This window comes from Lepisma saccharinum, chromosome 20, assembly GCF_977018435.1.
Source record: "Lepisma saccharinum chromosome 20, izLepSacc3.1, whole genome shotgun sequence".
Classification (NCBI taxonomy): Eukaryota; Metazoa; Arthropoda; class Insecta; order Zygentoma; family Lepismatidae; genus Lepisma; species Lepisma saccharinum.
The window spans coordinates 498458-520203 of record NC_139248.1 but is presented as its reverse complement, the minus strand read 5'-3'; the positions used below and the strand labels follow the sequence as shown (position 1 = coordinate 520203).

Here is a 21746-nt window from a genome sequence, read left to right as displayed (position 1 = left end):
GAAGCTCCGTTTAGACTTTACCAAGAGTTCGCGTAGCTTTAACAAGCTATTTATGAATTACGTGCAATTAACCTGTCCCTAGGTCTCAAGTTTGTCAAACAAGTGAAGGGTAGTAGAAATGAGAGACTTGCCCATTTGAATTGTGAAGGCTTTTGTCTCGTGTCATCTTATGTTTTCCTGACGCCAGCCTCGTATTCGAGGAGTCTCAGGTTGAAATCATGCTTCCTGTCATCCTGACTAATATATATATATATATATATATATATATATATATATATATATATATATATTGAATTGTACCCTTAACGAAATTGCTGTTAAATTAGAGAATTTACTAGTGTCAGTTTCAGATGTGACTAGCTGTTACCCCTTAAATAATATATTGAAGGTAAAATTATGTACAGTTCTTGAAATGGAATAAACCAGAGTTGAACTTCGAAGGACTGAAATTTTTGTACCTTTTCATTAGGATGTTGGTTGAGTTATTGCCACGTTGTTTTATAATAGTTCATGTATTGGAGCATATTATCTTTAGTATCGTAATTGTACGAGTCCTTGATTTGCTCGAAGGTTCGACTGATTGTTTTACTTTGTAGGTAGGCACTGTTATATTTTGCCAACAAGCAAATATTGGTTATTTCATGTCGCTTTTCTTTCCCCATTACATAATTAAATTAAAGCAGAGAACATAACTTATGTGCTGATCGTGATACGAACCTTCGGTGGCAATATCCTGTGGCAACTTAACGGCACCGAAGTTTTTCTATACTGTTAGTTTTATTACACGAAGTTTTCGCTTCTTCCGTACTTGGAAAGTAAGATGAAGTAATATTAGATCATTTTGAGTTTCACTTCTAATGAGTACTAACAAATTTCCCTATCCTGGAAATCTCGTTTTCCTAGGTTTTTCAATATATCTTTTTTATTAGTTTTCCTTCGTTTTTATAGACTGTGTAATGTTTACTAGAAATAAGGTAGATAACGCTACCGTCTTATCAAGATGTCCGGGTTCCATTCAGTGTAGAAAGTGGCACAGTGGTTGGGAACCTGCTTTAAGCATCCCATGTGAGTACAAAGTGAACGAGCACAGCATTTGTCCACCTGCTTTTTCAAGTTTGTTCATATGGGCTAATCGGGACTTCACTTGATTACAGTGGGGTCCGAACCACCAGTGGCGTAGCGTGATTCTATGAAAGGTGTAAGGCTTCCTTAGATAAACCTGACCTGAATATTGGATAAAGAAAACCCAAAAACATTTTAACTAAATAGAATGTATTTGAATCTAAGCCATGTATCGGCATACTCAATTTCAAACACAAAATGCACACACACTCTGTTAACAATAATAGCATATGTATTACTTAATGAAAATTCTCATTTATACTGTAACCCGATTCGACGATCCTTTAGTCTGAACACCTCAATCACGTCGTCGTAGAATCGGGAGTTTCTGGCCAATGTCTTTGGCAGCTCCTTTTCAATGGATATCAGTCCCAAGTCAGATTTCCTTGCCTGAGTCTGTGTGCTGCGTTGAAATGTATGAATCCTCTTCAGTGCAGAAAACGACCTTTCCACCGACGAGCTTGAGGCAGGAACAGTGAGGAACAATTTTGTTAGTTTGTACACTTGTTCAACAGCTTCATTCAAATGGGTAGTACGCAAGTACTCATGAAGTTCAAACACACTCTTTACTCGATATTCGGCTTCAGAATAAATTACCTGTAGCTCAACTTTCAACTGGTAGCAATTGAAAAATCTTGCACACAAACTCTTCTTCTGGAAAGGTCATGTCATATTTTTATTCTTATTGTGGGAAATGCGTAGAATACAATTTGCAAATGCAAATGCATTCGAGAATATTACTCATTATCATGGTTACGATATTTGCGCACATTTTGAAAAGCATATCAAGCAACTTAGTGAAAGGAAAAGGTAAAAAAAATTCTGTAAATCATAACGCTAAGTATTACGCGCATGCTTTAACATTACGGGTAACTGGGATGCACGCGCCAAACTTTGCGAGCGCTGCCGGATCTAGGATTGCCAGACATTCCTCTTTTATCGTTAACTTCGCTGCTTCTAATGGAGGTAATATCCAACATTAAACCATCTCGTTTGTGAACTTAATAGTCAGTTTACACATTAAAAATGACACCCGTTTTGTTACACCTCCCGTCAAGCATTGTTGAAAAAACACGGGAGTCGAATTTCCTTGTTCTCTTCCGACCGTGGCAAGCATATGAGTCATACGGAGCGGCAACCATGCCAACGTAAGCTTCGCCTGCCTGGGGACAGATATTCTCGCCAGTTATCACCCACTGGTAATGCGCATTACATCTGGCTCAGAATCGGGGTGCCCTGTCATTGGTTGAGAAGATACTACGTAAGCAAACACACCCGCCATGGGCGAGTCCAAATCATTCCTTCCATTCACCTACACGTAAGTCCTCTGAAGAAGCCTTACAGAGAAACAACTCGAATCAAAACAAGTCCTCAAATATTTCGTTAAAAGTTCTATTTGCAGTCTGATATTTCTGTGTGTGTTCAAGCGATAAATACGGGAATGAAATAAGTTTTCTTCAATAATTTCAACTTGTAAGGTGGACTTACAAGCCTTACGTGGGCACTACGCCGCTGCGAACCACTGTATTCATTGTTCCTCCACAGGGATCGAATCCGTACCCCTTGATTACATTGCGACAGCAGCCACTTGCCGTTGCACGGAGGGTGCATGGCGGGGTGGGGGTTGGGGCGGGGGAGGTTCAGTGGTTCGTATCCTCCTTTAAATTTAAATGTTTGTCGACATGGTCGAGTTCCAGTCAACTCAACGCAACCAACCTAAATAACTGCGACTGTGTGGTGCGGTGTGTTTAACTTCAGGATCATAGGCCTGCATTAAGACGGTCGTATTGTTACCGTCAATTCAGATCAGATTACTGCCTTTCGATGCAATTCCCTGGCACCAGAGTTCCGCAGACGTCGCATTGCCGTACGCCAAGTGTGTTTCCGACGGGACGAGGGAACATTCCGTACACCGGGCACTTTAGTAACTGGTCAACAACACTATCGCCAGATCTCTCTTCTCTGTCTGATGGCCGCGTTCACCAACGCCGATTATTTCGAAGCTGAGATGAAGGAGATCAATTTTAATCCACTCTAAATGAACTTTGTTTAAAGATTTGCATTGCACCGGCGAAAAACGACGTTCACGAGATTCCGTTCAACCTATCCGAGATTAATTTGTAAGGCTATACCTGATTGGTTGGCTAAAACAAACTATAATCAAGAACCGCGTAGAATAGTGTCATGTGCTAAAGTATCAACATGTAGGAGAAGAAAGTAATTCGGGCCGCAAACTTATCTGAATTTGAGATATGTACTAATCAACCTTGTCGACGAGTACAAGGATGTAGTAGAGTGTAGAAAAATAATAATATTAAAAAAAGAACTTGACGGTACAACACAAAAGGAGAAGGAGAAAGCATGGAACCTCCTTCTACGGGACAGAGCCTTAGCTCGTAACGCTTTAATGTTTTACGAAATGCATTCGATTTTGATGCTTCTGATGTGTGTGGTATTTGAATTTTTCATTTCTTAATTCTTACATACGTATTTATATTGTCGTGTCGTGTAAATTGCCAGTAACATGTATTTTCGTAAATGTATACAAAAATATTTCCAACACCATGTAGCAATATCGTAATATTTACCTTGCAGGGGTAGAAAATATTTAGAAACATTACGACTTTGCACCACAGAATCACAAATTATTATTATTGTTTAGGCAGTTTTTACACAGTTCTCGAATTATCAGCATTGTACGCCCAAAATCTCGAGCGTTTGCACGCACTTGATATCACTTTCCACTCTTTTTCTATTCAAAAACAACTACCTGCAGTCGAAGTGTCGGTATCGTGAACCAGGATCAGCCATCAAAACGGTGGCCAATGGCCGATCAGAAGATAAACTCGTTTTGATGTTCCTAGATCGCGATCAAGTGTTGAACCGTCCTCGTGCAATGGAATTTTCCAGTGATCCTTTCCCTGTCCGAGTTTAAATTTAGATCTTCTTGGGTGCACTCGGCTATTAGACTTCCTTTGTTGCCGATCTGAAAGAAGCGATTCGTCGAGAAATTGACGCCATATCCCCAGAAATGATTAAGCGAGCTCAGCAGCTTCACTGACAGACTCACGTAGTGCAATGCAATATATTCAAGGACACCATACAATACTTTGTAGCATTTCGCACAACTGAATAGTTTTATTTCTTTTTCTGTCAGGTGTGTGTGGCCGATCCTGTATATTTCTAGATTGGCCTACATCGTTGGTTTTTATCCAAGGGGGCCAAAATAGCCGAGTCACTTTGTCCCTTAGTGCTTAAAACGCGCACCTTCCACATTCTGCACTTGTGGTTTTACTGCTTGGAAAAGATTGATACTCAGGAACTTCAGATAGAATTCCAGAGCGATGTCTCGTGTCGAGGCGCGACTTTCTCGCTAAATGTGTTTGCTTTGTCACCGCCAGAGACAATACCTAGGAGCACCAACCCACTAGTCCACTTTCTCGCCTCCAATACTCACAAATCATAATCTTTGTTGCGTAAGGGAACGTTGTGTAATGGAAGCGGCTGCACAGAACAAAAGGATTAACAAACGAAGGATTTCAACAGGACATAATGGACTATGAAAACGCGGGATTTCAACATAAAAACGTCTCTAAAAATCCACTGCAAAGAATTAGGAATATTATAAGTCTTCGGGCTTAATTCACGTGTTTACGTCCATATTATTTGGATTAATGATCTTCAGGATATGTCGACAATAGTTTTTATAGAGAACAAATTATATCTAAAGTGTTGGGATGTGTAAGTTTGAATACCGATTGAAGCACGGTGACTTCAAACAAGTAGAAATGAAATATATATGTAACTTTATTTTTTGCACATATTACATTTATCTTCTTCTTTCCATTGACCATCCCTTAGGATATAGTTTTATCCAGTGACCCAACCAGGGTGGATAAAGATAAAAATCATGATTTTTATTTAAAAAAAACATTTTTGATGATTAACATTGCTTGTATTGTTTTTGTCACCATACATATTGATATGTCTTTCTTACAGAAAGGCTTTTTCCAGTAAACAGCACTAAAATATTTGAACAGTTTGATTGAAACAAGTGAAAAATTATATACAGATATACATTTTTCTGTTGCTGATACTGCATACATGAACCTAATATGGGAATGTTCGTTGAGTGTGTTAATGAAACTACTTGGGTATAATACATAATTTCAGTAACTTTCCTTTCAGTGAAGATAAACATTCTGAATGTACTCCATAATTGTAAGAATTTGGCAATTTTTCTAATGATAGTGTGCAAAATATAATCTGCCATGTTTATTCACAGTTTAATGATAATGGCACTATTTACGGTTTAACATGATTAGTATTTTGTATATTTGTCTACACAAAATATTTGCTATTTTTGCCTATAAAAATTATTGAATTTTAAATCAAGAGAAATGTAAGCGTGTTTACAGTTTACATATTACATTTCCTTTCGTATGAGCTTCATCCCATCAGTACATATAATACATTTTGTTTCCTTTATTTTCCTTTCTTAGAGCCCAATAAACACTATTGAATGATTACGAGATCAATGTACTTTCACCAAAAAGAAATCCTGATATCTACAAAATCCTTATGTACATTATTCTATAAATTATTTATTTAAACTGTTGTCAATCAGTGAACCTCAGCTGAACACGAATCCGATGACCTCCATCAGTTCGAGTTCCTGACCTTTCACTCCATTCTCTCACATAGCTGAGATTTTTTCAGCTGTGGGTTTTCTTTAAGAGCATGATAAACTCAAGATCGCGCAGTACTGATGTCTAACACATTCATCCCCATAATATTCCCTCAGTCTCAGATGAATGTCAATTTGTAGCACATTTTCTGCGTTTAGAAACTCGATCACGGCACGCTACTTCAGGCGCTTCACCAACATTGCATGGTTACATGCTGCCATTTTCCTCGCAATAGTTCAGCACCCCCTGGCGATAGAAGTTTGAAACCTGCAATGGAGAAGCTGGAAAGTCTTATAAGTGCAATGTATGGTTGCTCAAAATCCAAAATGCGTTTACAAGGTAACAAAGAAAATAAAAACATAGGAAGCTTTACTTTTCAGCACGCCCTCGTATATATACTTTATTGCAGAGCCATTTCAGGATTGTAATGTTGTTCATTGACATTCCAAATTACAGTTTGCAGAATTTTAACACAAAATGTTAATAAGAAATGAAATTAGGCATGCCATATTTAATGCAAAATGTTGAATTTTTCACGAGTTTTGTATCTCCTAAACCAATTAAATCTCAAACTCAAAATTTTTACTGAAGTACTGTATTGTGTACAAATTTCAGATTTTTAAACAACTGCCCACCAGAGATATTTAACCCTGAACTTGGATTTTTTAACAAAAAGTACATGTTTATGACCCTGTAGAAAAAAAATATATTAAAGTCTCAAGCTTCAAATAATTTTGACGTACTCTATTGGTACACAGGTACTTGCACAAAAAAATCCAAGTATCAAACAAACTGCCTTCCCCCCCAAAAAAATGTCCGAAAATGTCATTTTGAGCGATTAAAATACACAATTTTAACCTTAAAATTTGTTATGAAGGAATAATATTTAGAAAATTACACAGAAATATAATTGTAGCCTATAATGTGCTGAACATCACAGATTTTGTCTCATTGTCGTAGGACTTACCAGAGCTGAGAAAAAAAGTTGCCGCTGATGCTTACGAATGGAGAAAATGACGCGCGCCATGATAAAAAAAATGCCCGCCATCTTCAAATCGGTGATAGTAAAAATAAAATAAGAGTGGTTCTGAACTGTCAATATATGAGGCTCACACCACTCAAAAAATAAACTTTTTTAAAAATGGTCAAGCAACCAGCTGGTATGATTTCATATGGATTGACCCTGAAGTGATGCAAAGAGCCCGGGTGTACTCAGCTGTATGGGGTTGTGCACATTCGATTGGCCTTCCGTGAATTGTCTGCACCATCGTCTGACTATACTATCACTCACGACGTCCGGTCTGCACACCTCACACAATTGCTGGTGGCTCTGTGCCAAATTCTGAGCGTGCAAAAATCTGATTACTACACGTAGGCTACATCGCAGTCGGTGGGAGACTGTATGAGAGCTGCAATCTTTAACGTAGAACTGTCCTAAAGCGGCTGCATTGCAACTGTACCAGATTACAGCTACATGCCACTTCTTCCTGTCTGCATGTGTGTGTGTCGCTCTCCGACCACTAGTGCTATGTATAGGCACCATTGGAGCTTTTTTCAGGACGTACCTCGTATATGAACTTTCAGAAGCTGTTATTAACAATGTTATCCTGTTTTAATGTTTGGTTATCTAAATCGGGTACCTATAGCCTACAGCGCAATTCTATAAATTCCCTGCGTTAAATTTCTAATACCTACATACCCTTTTCGTCAGCAATAATGGTATCACTGCATGTTGTCAGTTTCACAGTACTTCACTTGGATATATTGTACTGAAGCAGAAATCCCATTGATAATGTAAGGAAATATGACACTTTCTTTTGTACAATTCAATTGTTCCACGTATATGCAAGAGTTGTTTGCGTTATGCATCGAAAAATGAGTCCGCACTCATGGTTCTTGCAAGCAGAGGGTTCCAAACCTCAGTGGAAACATCAACATATAATACCGAGAATGTATAAAGAGACTGGTATATTACAAATTGTATTTCTTAATCAATCACTCTTCACTCTTATCTCATTTAGTCGTAACTTTAAAAATAATCAAGTATTTTATTTTAAACTTACTGCGTATGATAAAATTCCATAATCCTTCCCTAGCTTGTGATTTGTAATAATTTTCCAAATTCACTATTTTGCTGTTTGAATTCAAATCATAGAGAAGAGAGAAATTAAGTCAATTTCGTAGAATATAATATTGATACTTAACAAATCCATACCTGGATCTGTATGAGTTTATTATTTCCATGTGCAAAAACAGATTTAGTTTAGTTTGTAATTGTCAGGGGAAAATTAAATTTTGTCCTGGAAAACCTGGAAAAGTCAGGGAATTTGATTTCTGCTTGTTTGTAGCCACCATGTTCTTGAACTTTCATCCCTCCCCCACGGGACGAGGGAGTTAGTATAAATATCGCTTCTCTGGCGGAGGGCGGGAGAGTGTGTGAAACTGAGATTTGGAGAGAGACTGTATGGAGAGTTAGTTATCTTACGGACTTCAGCGACCTCGTATCAGGTTACAAAGCATCAGTCAGTTTCGTCGTGGGACCACGTTAGAGGAAACTATGTGTGCAAGGTAAATTAGAGAACCCAAATGGAAGAATCCGAGACCTGTTTATAGTGTAAATAAATGTAGAGAGCCCATTTCAGCAACAACCCTGCAACGTTAATTCTATGTTCTTGCCTGCTATGTCAAATTATTATTCTTTGGTTCCGAGTGCTCTGGTGAGGAACGGGATGGAAACCCAGGACTAACGAGCTAAATTCGTTTTTATTTGGGTGTTTCTACCAGAAGTAACTCGGGTAAGGGTGGTGTGTTACAGAAAAAGTCGAACTCTTTGTCTCAAAAGCAAGCAAATCGAATGTGACATTTTCTGCTGGTTGTCGTGTAATTTGAGCGGCCAGACTTTTTCTTATCTCTCCATCTACAACGAAAGGACAGATATGCAATTTTCCCCTACCCTCACTCACGATCGCAATTGCTGGTGAAAAAGAAAGCGTAAATTATAGAAGAAACGATCGGAGTGACCTTTACCCCAATAGCCTTCGCTGAATGATTGAATGGGCGGTGAAAGAATGTGGCTGGAGCCGCTGGTTTCGTTTAGCAGCCACGTGTTCAGCGGATCTAGTTTGGTTTCCATGTGAAAGGTACTCTTAAGGTAGATTAGAGTGGAGCTGCGTTTGTGGCTCGTAAAGTGCTCAAAAGTATGCTTCAGGTAAACGACCATATCAGCCCCGTCTAGTTCGCTACACTTTCTGACACTAAACGCACGGCCATGAAATTAGGCGGGTGGAAGAAGTTCGCACTGTTGACACCCCGGAGAGAGGTCGGTCTGCTCGAACTAGGCAACGCAGCCCAGTTGACGTTGCCACAGCGCGCGGGAGTCAGCGACTTTTGTCCCGTTCTCGCTTTGCTTTTCCCCACATGTGGCACCAGCGCAATTCTGCCCAGCAGCCTATTTTCATGTCCGTGCGTTAGTTGTTGTGCAGGTGCATCCCAGTGTCAGGTTGCTGCGAAGAAATCAACCAAGTAGACTCTTGGCGGTGTTCAAGTTCAGAAAATTCAACAAATGCCTGTCTTCTGCTTTCATCGTCCGTTTGATTGATTAGCAAATCAGCGCAGTAGACGACTCTGTGTTGCACCGTGTGAAGAGAGAGTCAAAAAGTGCAGCGAACTAGACTGGGCTACTGGTACTGATAGATAGGTCACGTGGTATCAAGTTAACGAACACCATGCTTAGGACGGTCCACGATTTCGCCCCACAATGGTTTTAGGTTAGTCCTCTCCTGTTTGTGGATGCTCTTTATATGTGGATGTAATCACCATTTCATCGTCGCGGTTATCCTGCGGTTATCCTGAATTATCATGTAGCTAGATTTAAATGCAAGACAAATTGCAGGAAGCGTATGGGCCGGAGTTCATATTCTGTTTGTCCGTTTTCCTTTCTGTATAGCTATTTACTTGCTACATCAAGCATTTATGTTAAAGGTAGGTAGAAGATAAAACACAAAAATTAGTAAGTAATACAGTACATTGTACTTCACATAACATTTATTGATTAAATTGTTTTCAGTTTTTGCTTACCTATTACATAAGATATGCGTGTTCATCACTTATTATTTTATAACACAAGAGTCGATAGAGTTTTTTTCCCCAAATACGGCGGAATGGAGAAAGTGAAGCTGCGGCATCCATTATGACATCATACGTGTAATACATGTGTGATCATTGGGATGCATAGGAGTCCTCGCGGCGCTTTCACTTTTCACATGACGCTATTCCAGCTGACCAAATTCTACAGGAATCCAATTGCACATCCTTCGCACGTGAAGACACTTCCATCTGAGCTAGACAGAACTTAACTACTACTCGCTATCATTTAAACCAATGTGGAGATATACATTTCAAAGATCGAAATACGAAAATTTCAAATTAATGGCTGGGAGATTGCATAGGCCAGCACTAAATTTAAACAGCAGTATTTCCTGTAATGAGGCTATTCTGAGTACTACAGGAATATCTGTAGATTATGGCGATAATTAGTCCGTATTTAATTACAAGATGCGGGGGTGATCATGCACATTATGCCCTTGCTCCAATGCCTAGCGTGCCTGTTTTTATTATTGTCCTTCGTCCTTTGCTGGTGTGCAGTGCCAATCATCGAAATGTATGCAGTGTAGTTGCGTAAAGAGAAGAGCATGGTAGTTAGATTTTCTTCTCTCTGCTACGCAACCACTTAGCTGCTGTTCCCTCCTAAGTACATCTCTGAACAATGTTTTGAGCACTATATCTTATGTATTGTGCAGCTGCAGATGTGCAATTGAAACAGATTTTTTTCATCAAAACTTGTCGAATTCAACCTCAGTAGTTCGTTCCCAGCTGAGGGGAAAATATCTTAGCGTAGAGATGGTAGCTGTTCCTTGTCACTTTGTACAACTTTTTTCACATTTATTTCCACGTACTCCATTAACTCAATACATAACAAACATTTGAAGACATTATTAAAATAGAAGAATTGTATTTGGAGATATTTCTTTTAAAAGAATTATACAGGGTTTCTACAAAAGCTAATGGGCACATCCTGTACATAATTTTTTAGGAAATATTTTCAAGCTTGTTTCAGCAGATTCATTTTTCTCACGCATCAATGGGATAGTCCAGTTCAAGCCGAATTCATTAACACTTGCAACAACTGTTAAAGGTGCGTTGTTTCGTGTCCTGTTCATTTACTGGAGTTGGACGAACACACAGTTTTTTTTATATAATTCACGCAAGAAGGAAGTCAGATCCGGACTTCTTGGTGGCCAACTTGTGAAGGACACTGCCAACACACAACCAACTGCAGTGGTGCCAACTTTCATTTTTACTTTACACTACTATACATATTGGGTGTCTGTATATTTAACTTTTTTCTACAATGATGAGTTGTTTATTTCTTGCTTGCAGTAACCCTGTATCTAAACATGTGCCAGCACATACTGCAATTTAAGTTGTAGAAAATGTTCCTTCGTTTTTAATTAAAAAAGAAAAGAAGACAAGAAAAACACGTGATTTCTATACTACTTCTAAGATGCGAAAGCGTCCAGTCATTTACCGTCTTTGTAAATTGTCGTCGCGATATAAAAATGATGTAGAGAGACGAAACGAAACTTGTATATTGAATATTCATGCTTCTTGAAGTGGGATGGCACGTTAGTTGTTGATCGTCCGCTGGGAAAGCTACACGAATATGTTGTCGAGGAGCTCCTTGGTGATGACGCGGTGGGGCTTGGTGACGTCGTGCTGGGGCCGTCTGTAGAGGCGGTCGTTGATGGCGTACAGCATGGGGCTGAGGTCGCAGCGGACGTTGAACCACCAGTCGCAGACGAACACGGCCTGGTTGAACTGGGTCCCGTTGGGGCAGAGGAACGACGCCTGTCGACCGTCGATGTCGCAGTAGTGCCATGCCTGCAAAGAGACGGGGGAAATTTATTTGTCATGTCAGCCCAATCACCTGTACGAACTTTGTAAATGATAGTCTTATACAATGAGTGTAGAAGTCATTCGTAGACATACAATTTTCTATTTAAGTAGTTTTCTCGAAGTAGTTCCTGCCGGTGTGAGCTGATACCGATTCTTGAAAATTGTATTAATTAAAAGTTGTTCAAAATGTTGATCAATATTAGTGTGTAACTAACTATTCCACTCTAATTATGTGCATAATTTTACCAAGATATTTGCTTTAAAACAATCAAGACTATCATCAGAATATTACGTAAATTACATGTTACAACATATTGTTTTTGCACAAAACTAAAACAAAAAAACCTTGGAATTTTGCATAATTTCCAGGATAATGAGACCGCGACAGTAATTTTTGCAGAGCGGTGAAATACTAAAATGCCGGGAAAATGTCCGCCGGTATAGATGTAAGGTGTAAGTAATGGAATGGCGAATATGAGAATGTGAGAAATCCTGACGTGGTGGGAAAAAATGAATTTCATATGCGTGATCAGTAGGGCTAGGATTTTCATGACTTAGCATATTTTTTTTTTTGGTAAGAGTGATGTGTTCCCTAAATATATAGAAATTCGTATTGTGAAGAAACAAATTGAATTAAGGTGCTTTTTAAGGCCATATTTTGGCATATTTGGCAATTTCTACGTGATAAAGCATATTTTGATGCATTTTCGGTCATATTCAACATATTTTCGCTTTTTCAAGAAATATACAGTCATTTTCGAAGTGGATTCGTCCTTACTACCATGTTCACTCGAGTTTTTTTTTTTTTGGACTGTAGCAGAATCTTTTTCATTTTTAATTGAAAATTGAGGGAAAATATTCATTGTGCATTGCAACTCAATAAGGTACATAAAGTGAATTAAAATTAAAATATTACAGCATAAGTTAGATATTGAAACAGTGTGGTTATAAGGGTATATTTTTCAAATTATAGTGCATATTTTATAAAATTTTAGGTCATAAGAGCATATTTTATTTTGCATATTTTGTTGATTTTTAGGTCATAAAAATCCTAGCCTTAGTGACGAGCATTCAAAGTACTTCCAGAAACACCTATTGATTTGAAAACATCCGAACTTTTTTTCTTGAAATGTCGACTAGTGTTATTAAAAACTTAGAACACGAGATGTGACATATTAAACTACACACACAACAAGAAACTTCTGGGTTGTAACGATTCCATGGAAAGTTAATGGGATTGTTACAACCCAGAAGTGTCCGCGACTTTACCAAAATTATGGAATTAGAATTACCACTGTGAAAAAACTTGAATTCTTTATTATTAAGCAAGCGGTTTATCTACCTAAATAAGAGGCTTATAGGACATTAATTGTAATGCAAAGCTCATGTATAGTCACGGACACTTGGATTGTAGCTACCACCTTCAATGGAATCATTACAACCCAAAACTGTCCGTGACTGTACAATATGTGTTTTATTTTCTGTTGCCAACACAATGGAGTACCAAACTTTCTTCTAAGTGCTGAAACGTGAATCTCCTCTTGTTTGCCATCGTGAATAACGAGGCTGGCGATGCTAAAGAGAGGACTCTCCATAAATCCCGGTGTCCCGTGGGCGCGTTGCGTGTCGCATGCAAAGCGTGTTCTCTTTACAATTACAAGCTCATCAGGCGCCTTGCGGGAAATGAAGAATGGTCTCGCATGCAGGTCGCAAAGTGCATTACAAATCAGCTACGTTAAAAGATATTCCAGAATGCTCTTGGAAGAGATTTTCTTCATTCGAGGAAGCATAGTTTATTATGCTCATCGTCTTCCTTATTTGTTGCATACAAGTTCTATTGTAACCCTATATGCAAACAAGTTCTATTGTAATCCTATATGCACATCTCGAAATCAATGGGAATTGGTTCTACTTCCTGTTCAGAAGAAGTGTTTGTGACGAAGTACTGCGAATGCCTTGCCTTGACACGTCCATCGTTTAACCTTACGTGATATTTAGGGCAGTGTTTGTGAACCGCTTATCCCTGGTATCGATTATATCGGTCCGCGAGAGGTTCTGAGATTCGTCATTTTAGTTTGCCCAATGATTTTCGTTAACAAATGCTTTGTAGTGGAAATATTCTGATTAATTGTAATTTTTAGGTGTTAAAAATGCAAAGTGCCAATGAAAATAATAGCTTCCCAAATGTAATGATGTTGGTCCGCGGAAACTATGAGATCCTGTTGTTGACAACTGATGTAAACCTAATTGTATATTTTGTCACACGTATGGTAGATATGAAGCTATTACTATTTATGATTTTGCCATAACTTATTTAATTTCAACAATACATGTTAACTAATTAATGCATATAGTTTAAAAAATTAAAAAGGTATTTACGAGTGCAATTCTTGAATCGGAGCATCGAGTTGTGAAAATAAAGAATTTACAGGGCCGCAGCCTCACGACCTAGGCAACAGCGAAAGCAAGGAACATGAAGACCCTCCTGAATACTCTACGAGGAATTCGAAATATTTGCAGTTTTTTTCGAGACGCGAGAAAGTTTCGAAAATATCTACTGGCACAGGTCAAAGGCGCATTAAATTCTACAGCTGTTCCGAAGAGACGGAACGCTAAAATGTAGGAGGAATGTACAGCGTGTTCCGCTTAGAGGGATGGAGAAATTATTGATAATTTGAAGTGAAAATAATGGTGTATTACATTCTACACCTTGATGTAGAAACTATCAGAGTTCAGGAAAATGGTCAATGCAACTCGATGTGTGCCCCTTGAGTTGCCCTACAGACATCTAAACGGTATTCAAGCTCCCTCCGAGTGTCGCGTGTCTGTTGCTCTATGGAATAGTATCAGCTTGTTCCCGCATTACGCAAGCACGTGTATTCACTATTTATTGGTGTATAAACTCCGAGAGTTTCTGTATCTCGTAAAATGAAAATCATAACGTAGTATGGTTACTGGCCGGGAATTCTGCATGAATTATTGGCTCAGAGAATTCTGCGTGAATTTTTCTCCGTAGACGTGAAAAATTGTAACTTTTATTAATCCAAATAGAATTACATTTATGGAGAGGCAAGTTTTACGCAGTTTAGCTTTTATTTTTATCAAGGAAGGAGAAAAAAAACAGCGAAGAAAATAAAACAGAATTATCTCAATCCGTTTACTTTGTTAATGTTGTTTGCAGAACAGTCTATCTGACAGACTGAAGATTATTGCAAGATAAGATATCTCAAAGTTGATTAGGTAAATTTAAGTGTAAAATTCTTGTACAATTAACAATTTTTCGTAGATTAGTATATCCCGTAACGTTTGTGACTTGTGTTTGTAGATGTATTTCGAGTCTTGAGTATGTGAAATGGCAAATGTAAACTCCGCACCTTAAATATTATATGTACTGTTTAATTAAATTTAATTAGAATTTTGGGATACATTGGAATCAGATAGACCTTTTATATATTGTTAATATATTTGTGTGCATGTGTGTGTGGGTGATGAGAGGCGGTAATGCTAAATACACCCTTGAATTTTTGGAAATTTTTCGTTAAAAACCGGGAATTGTACTTGAATTTTAACTTGATCCTAGAGTGGCCACCCTGTAACAATATATTCCTCTGTTTTTAAACGGCGAGCATTTATTTCTCGATCCCTCTAAGCGGAACACTTTATATAAGGAAGTGCAGTTGGGCAGAATTTGTTCTCTTTGCAGGGTGGTATTTATGGATAGATTGTCATTCTCGCTCGCTTAATGAATTAAACAAATATTCCAACCCATTAACGTGAAAGTATCCTTCTTTACCTCGAGAACGGACCTTATCTGCTGCCCCCAGGGGAGGTAGAGCGGTTGCTCGTTTGCGGTGAAAGTTGCCTTTTTTCTTTCTTATTATCCTGGTGCTCTGAATTAGGTATTGTAAGAACAGATTTTAGTCCCTAAACGAAAAATGAAAAGTGGTAGATGTTATAACAGTGTCACGTTTTACAATAACCCGGAACTTGAAGCAAATTGCGTAATGTCGATTGACCATCGAAAGCAATAAAAAAAAGTACTTGCCGTATCGAGTAATATCAATTAAGGAGCCGTTGTTCATAAACGGGAAATCGATTCTACACTTCCCACGAGAATTAATTTGATCAGACTTTGTACTCGATACAGTTAATTACATTTTCCCGTTAAGAAACAATATTGCGGGTTTGTGTCCTTTCTCCATTTTTCTGCTCTGTTTGATAACAACTTCGGCAATCGCGTGCCTCAAATCTTGCTCTGCCCAAAGGTACGTGTGCTTGTAGACATTGTTTCGTGGAGCAGCAGTCGGCAAATGGTTCTTTATTTCCTCTTTTTTGTTCCTTCCTTTAACTTCTTATTGCACTATTGCCAGTATGGTTCTCCCGCTTGACTGTCAGTGGCAGAAAAGCGAAGAAAATAAATCAAGTTGATTAATCCAATCAGTGCGCGGGGAAGGTGGAGAGTCCCAATAATTGTCTCCGTAACTGTGCGTAAAGGTAAAGTTCGCCGTGCTATTAAGACACATTTAGAGGATGGGGGGGGGGGGGTGCAGGGTCCCATTTTGGAGGTGATGTGATCAGCACCACGCCCCGGTCGCCTTTACCCCCCAGGGTTGCCCCCAGATACCCTTTGATTTGAGGCTGAGTGAGTCCCAGATCCTCTCTCTGCGGGGCCAAGGCCGGAAAAATTCACCCACCCCTGAAATCGAATCCGGGTCTACCGCGTGGCAGTCAGACGCCCTACCGACTATTCCACCGCGGCTCTCTGTAACCGTGCATGGACTTTGTTTTAAAGGTTCAAATAACAGAAATCCTGTTATTCAGGGGTGTATTCTGGGATAATGCCTTGAACAGAGAATTCCCAACGTGTTATCCGAGCAACAACAGAGGGTGAAGAGTGTTTACGGTGAGGTTTTTCGTCGAACATTTTTATTCATATTTTTCATGATGTCGAAGCAACTCATTGTGATCGACTACCTGTGTAAGTTGGATACTAGAGTGCTGCATCGAGGCTGTTTTGCTCGATCGTCTAATAGTTCGCATGGGTGACGCTATAGATGGCTTAAGGAATCGACAGTTTCTTCGCTCGAGCGAATAACGCTCGAACAGACAAACGATCAGTATACGCTCGAAGTCCAGTAGTTCACGTGCAACCGTAATTTGTCTGTCGCAGTGGGCCTTCAAATATGCTTCGTGAAGTGAAAGACGCAGTGAAATTGAAACTAAAGTGAGCATAGTCATCATCTCCATGTTAAAATGTAATTTAGTCTATCTTACCAATACATAGCAATATATGAAAATGAATAGATGAGTATGGGCTGAAGCTACCAGCACGAATTTTACACATATATTTGTACGGTTATTGTCACATTGAAATGATATTTGATGTTCTATATATTCGAGCGAATCGCGCTCGAGCGTGGGAGATTCGATCGAGTATTTTCGAGCAAAAGTGGTCCAATGCAGTACTCTATTGGATACACTAAACGCTGGTAAAGTCACGTGTGGCCATGCTGAACTGAAATGAGCATACGAGTAGTGCGTGTTTTGGGGGAATTGACAAATTGTGGAGAACAGTGTAATTGTACTCAAGGTTAATGAGTTTTCAGGTCATGCAAGAAATGTATTTATTGAACGTGATATGCGCACTCGCTTTTCCATTTAAGGGAATTTTTCTAAAACTGTGAACAGGAAACTTATAATGACCTTAATTCTCGTTCATATAATCTTACAAGGAAATCTGGTTCCTTTGGCAGAGTGATTGTTCGTACTTCGTACTTTTGTCAATTTATTAAGTGCTTTTGTGAGGGATATTGGAATATGCAGAATGCACCAAAACGTCTTTGTCTTCACCGCCGGAGTATGGCAACTTTGTTTGCTAAGTAAATTTTTACAAACGAATAGGGACCAAAAGACCTGTCACGACTGATTTCGAAACGTAAGACCTTTTTTCTTTCTGTATGTTCAGATCTTAAATAATTATTGTTCCTTAATTCTCTTTGAGAACCCTGTGTGAACAAGCGAAACATGTTTGTTTTTCCTCTCTTTGCCCGTTTCTTACATTTTGTTGTTTTGGGTCAGGAAAGCTTTTAAAGGATGATAATTTGATAAGCAGGGAACACAATTCACTTGTTTTTGCTTCCAAACCTTCTCTGGTTGTATCACACCGCCGACTTACCTGGCAACGAGTTTCGACATCAGCAAAGAATCCTGGGTACGGTTGGTCGTTGCAGTAAAAGTTGGTGTACGGGACGTCCGCCAAGATGGGGTAGTCAGTGCCAGGACGACCTGAAATAAAGAACGATATTTAGTTTCTCTCTAAAATCTTATCGTCAAATAAGTGTTAAGTAGCAAAGGACAGTGGAAAACTCTTTTCTGAAGCAAGTCCGCATTATATCTTATCAACTTGCTGTTTCTCTTCTCCAATTGCTAATTCCCTTACATTGATATCATTACATGAATTCTTCAACACATACTCGGATAAGAAAGTGAAGATGAAAGGATTCTTATGAGGACGTAATTGAGATTCAATACAAGGAAGCAATAGTCTCAGAATGATACTAGTAGTCCCGTTATTTTTTGATGCAGCCTCGTAATAACCGGAAATGATCATTTTCGAAATTTTTGCTGTACTTTAAGTTAATATTCATTTTTGTAATTAATGAATGATCTCCAAATGGAACTCTCACAAATGACAAGTGTGAATCAGTTTTTTTGCATATTAACCTAACGAAGTGAAGCGAACTGTTTCACATCCACTAGTCTGTAGACTTCTGCAGTGGAAAAGAATACCCGCTTCTCGTGGTTGCTGGTGTGCCTCTGTGGATGAGGTTGCACTTGATTACATGCGTTTGCCTCAAGTGACGCTTCTTCCGCGAGTGTTCCTGGACTGCGCACAGCTATAAAGTGAATTCTTGCATTATTGTAGTATGGCCATTCATAGGCGTTAGCACTGGGTTGCCACTAATGTGACCCCCTTCCCCCCCCCCAAACAATGAAAATAATATCCGCGTTAAAAAACCAAAGAAATTCCTTTCATTTGAGATCCCCCTTTTTCTCTCTCCTTCTCCCCAAAATAAAGTGATATTGTTTACTGTACTAATCAATAATCACTGGCAAAGAAGATATTTTATACATCTCACAGAGCTCCTCCATCAATCGGCCCGCACTTATCCCTCTCCCTAGCACAGCCTCGATTGCTAATGCAACCTCCTCCTATTCACAGGGCTTATTTGTTTATTTTCATTTATACATAAGAAGATTGCAGTAGCAATCGAAACCGCACCCACAAGAAAAATAAATGCAAACCGATAGGAGGTCTATGCAACTTTTTTTTTTGTCCAGAAAGTTGGACGAAGATTTGTTTTCACGATTTATCTTGCAGTGGACCTAAAGTGATGAAGAATGTTCAGAGCCTGTAATGTTAAAAAAAAATTCATATTCATATACCTAATAGTGTCTGTGGAAAAGGAACATAAGTTACGACAATTAGGCTAACAATGTCCACATATGCACCGCCAAATAAATTAATCTGCGCACGCCTATGTGCCCATTCGTTCAGTGTTGTGGTTGCCTGCTTGCAAGGAGGCAACTTACTTTCCTCTGTTGCATTAATTCTGAACTTCAAATCAATTCTGCTCGTGACGTGGGCCACCCGCTATATTATTTTTTGTCGATAACAGCAAAACAAGTTAGCGCCGAGTAAATTGCTCCGGGAAGGCGAATGCAGCTTGCAAAGGTGTCGTGTTACGCAACCCGAGATGTCTTCTGTGGAGCCGTGCGTCATGCTCCAAGGAGAAAGAACAGAGAGCGAGGCTTTCATTGTGGCGGCAGATAAGACACGACATGGGCAAGGCTAACCAGTTCCACACTTTTACTTAGCAAACCCCGACTTACAAAACCGCTCGTATCGATTCGTAATTGCAAGCCACGCGAAAGTGTTGACAGCGTACATGTGTGAAAGGGGAGGGGACCACACGTTCAGCCACGGCCTTTTAAAAGCGTGAGGAGACGGATCTTAGGTTAAAATATTTTTGATTCGCACCTATTCTTCTTTTCTACATCTATCTATCTTCGTGTATATGCGTACCATGATTAAACGTCGTCGCCTTTTAATCAAGGCGTTCCGGTTCTAAAACTAAAAATAACGACCTGATGCTATTTTTTCTTTGCAAAGTTTATATAGAATTTCACGACATAAGTTTATATTAGATAATATAGTTGAACACGTAGGTAGACATAGTAAGAAACCATGTTCTTTATGTGTTGCTAGGTCAGATTTTTTTTATTAAGTTACATATTTCTGGCATCTTACCTTTTTAGTTTATTTGTCCAGTGTAGGTTTTTCATCCTGCAGTTGTATTTCCTTTAGAATATTTTAGAATGTTTGAAAACTTGAGCCTTTGATTTTTAGATAATGAATTTCTCCTCGCGCAGGCGGATGTAAATAGACGGGCGCTGACACGCCCATTTATATTTTACTAAACAACAAATCAAACGTGCCACAGTCATTAAAACACAAGAATCGAAAAATCATACTGCATGCTACTATATATTATTTCAAGATCAAGAACTACCGATCATTAAATTTCCGTAGTTTGGGTGCCACTATAGTCACCTCAGATTGTTAACACACTAGATTCTATACTAAATATTGTGCGCCATTCCGTAACGTAACTCACAGGGACGCCACTCGCATAACACATGCCCGCCCAAAAGGGACTGCGATGAGTCACGCACTTGACCAGATTAAATAAACGAAATGAAATATGTTTAAGAAACCATATACGTCTTGATTGAAAATGACAGACACGCAAGGGAAGATGGAAGTCTCGAACCCCTCGCTCTCAATACCTCCAGCTTTACTCCACTCAAAGCGATCTCACCTCTTTTCCGATCACTGCCGCCCTTTTTGTCCTCGTATTTCGTAGTTGCATTGTGTTCACCCCGGAACATTTACCTGAGAAACTCCTGTCTCATCATCTTTGAGTTGCGAGACTCATACCTGCACCGATAGTTCCACGATTATATATATATATATATATATATATATATATATATATATATATATATATATATATATATATAAAGTTGTTAAAATGAAGTATAACTGTGTTGATAAAAAGCTTCGAAACTTTGAAGCTCTTTTTCTCGGAAATGGCTGGCTAGGACACGCTATCATCTTGGCAGCCACTAAACGAATCCCATGCCAAACTAATTTTTGTATCTCCCAAATCAAAGACGTCCCTTCACCATTGATTAGTATTATTCACAAAGAAAGCTATCTGGTTCAGAAATTAAATTCATACTTATTAACCTACCATTTAAAAGATTCACATACCACAGAGGTATGCTGGCATAACATAAGAAGAAAACATTGAAATTAGCGACACTTTCCAACAGACTAGGCGAAGCCATTCGTAGTACCACGTTAAAGATCAACGTTGAAAGAAGGTGGGAAGGAGATTCCTGTAGTTCGCATTACTAAGTTTACAGATATCTTGGTGTAGTAAGTAATGTAACGAAAGAAGATTGTCTTGCACTAACAACTGGCAGTGGATAAATAAAACATGTAATAAACGGAACAAATAGTTTCTTTCCAGCATCCTATGCGTCCCTGTAAACTGTGGATTTTTCGCCGTCTCTTGATCGAGTAACTTATATTTTACCAAGAACTCTCTGACCTAATTGTTCAATTTCTGTTAGAATAAAGCCGCGGGAAATAGATCAAGGTTACGAACCGCCAAGCAGAACTCGCTCACTCGTCGCTTTCATGTAATATTTCTCTCATATCTTGTTACGATAGTGTATGAGATGGGAGATTGTTCCGTAACAGTATACATTCTTTCGATGCTGACTTATTGAGTTTAAATATAGCCATTGTGGATTCATATTTTATCTGGCCTTTTTCTAACTTGGTTGTTGTACGTCGCTTATTTATTTCAGGTTAATCACGACGATAAGAATGAGCCGTGTATTACCGTA

At 38.9% G+C, this 21746-nt stretch overlaps 2 protein-coding genes across 5 annotated transcripts in view; one reads left to right on the top strand and one right to left on the bottom strand.

Moving 5' to 3' along the window:
- The window catches only part of qin (tudor domain-containing protein qin), a 268711-nt gene that overhangs the window by 131428 nt on the left and 115537 nt on the right, over positions 1-21746 (top strand). The gene's annotated exons all lie outside the window — the stretch shown is intronic.
- LOC146003612 (uncharacterized) overlaps positions 9845-21746 on the bottom strand; it is a 34155-nt gene continuing 22253 nt past the window's right edge. Inside the window, exons 3-4 of the mRNA XM_083141924.1 lie at positions 17941-18050; positions 9845-11750 (exon numbers count right to left, since the gene is read on the bottom strand). Coding sequence (XP_082998050.1) covers positions 11523-11750; positions 17941-18050 — 338 coding nt within the window. The 3' untranslated portion in view covers positions 9845-11522. The remainder of the gene's footprint in view (positions 11751-17940; positions 18051-21746) is intronic.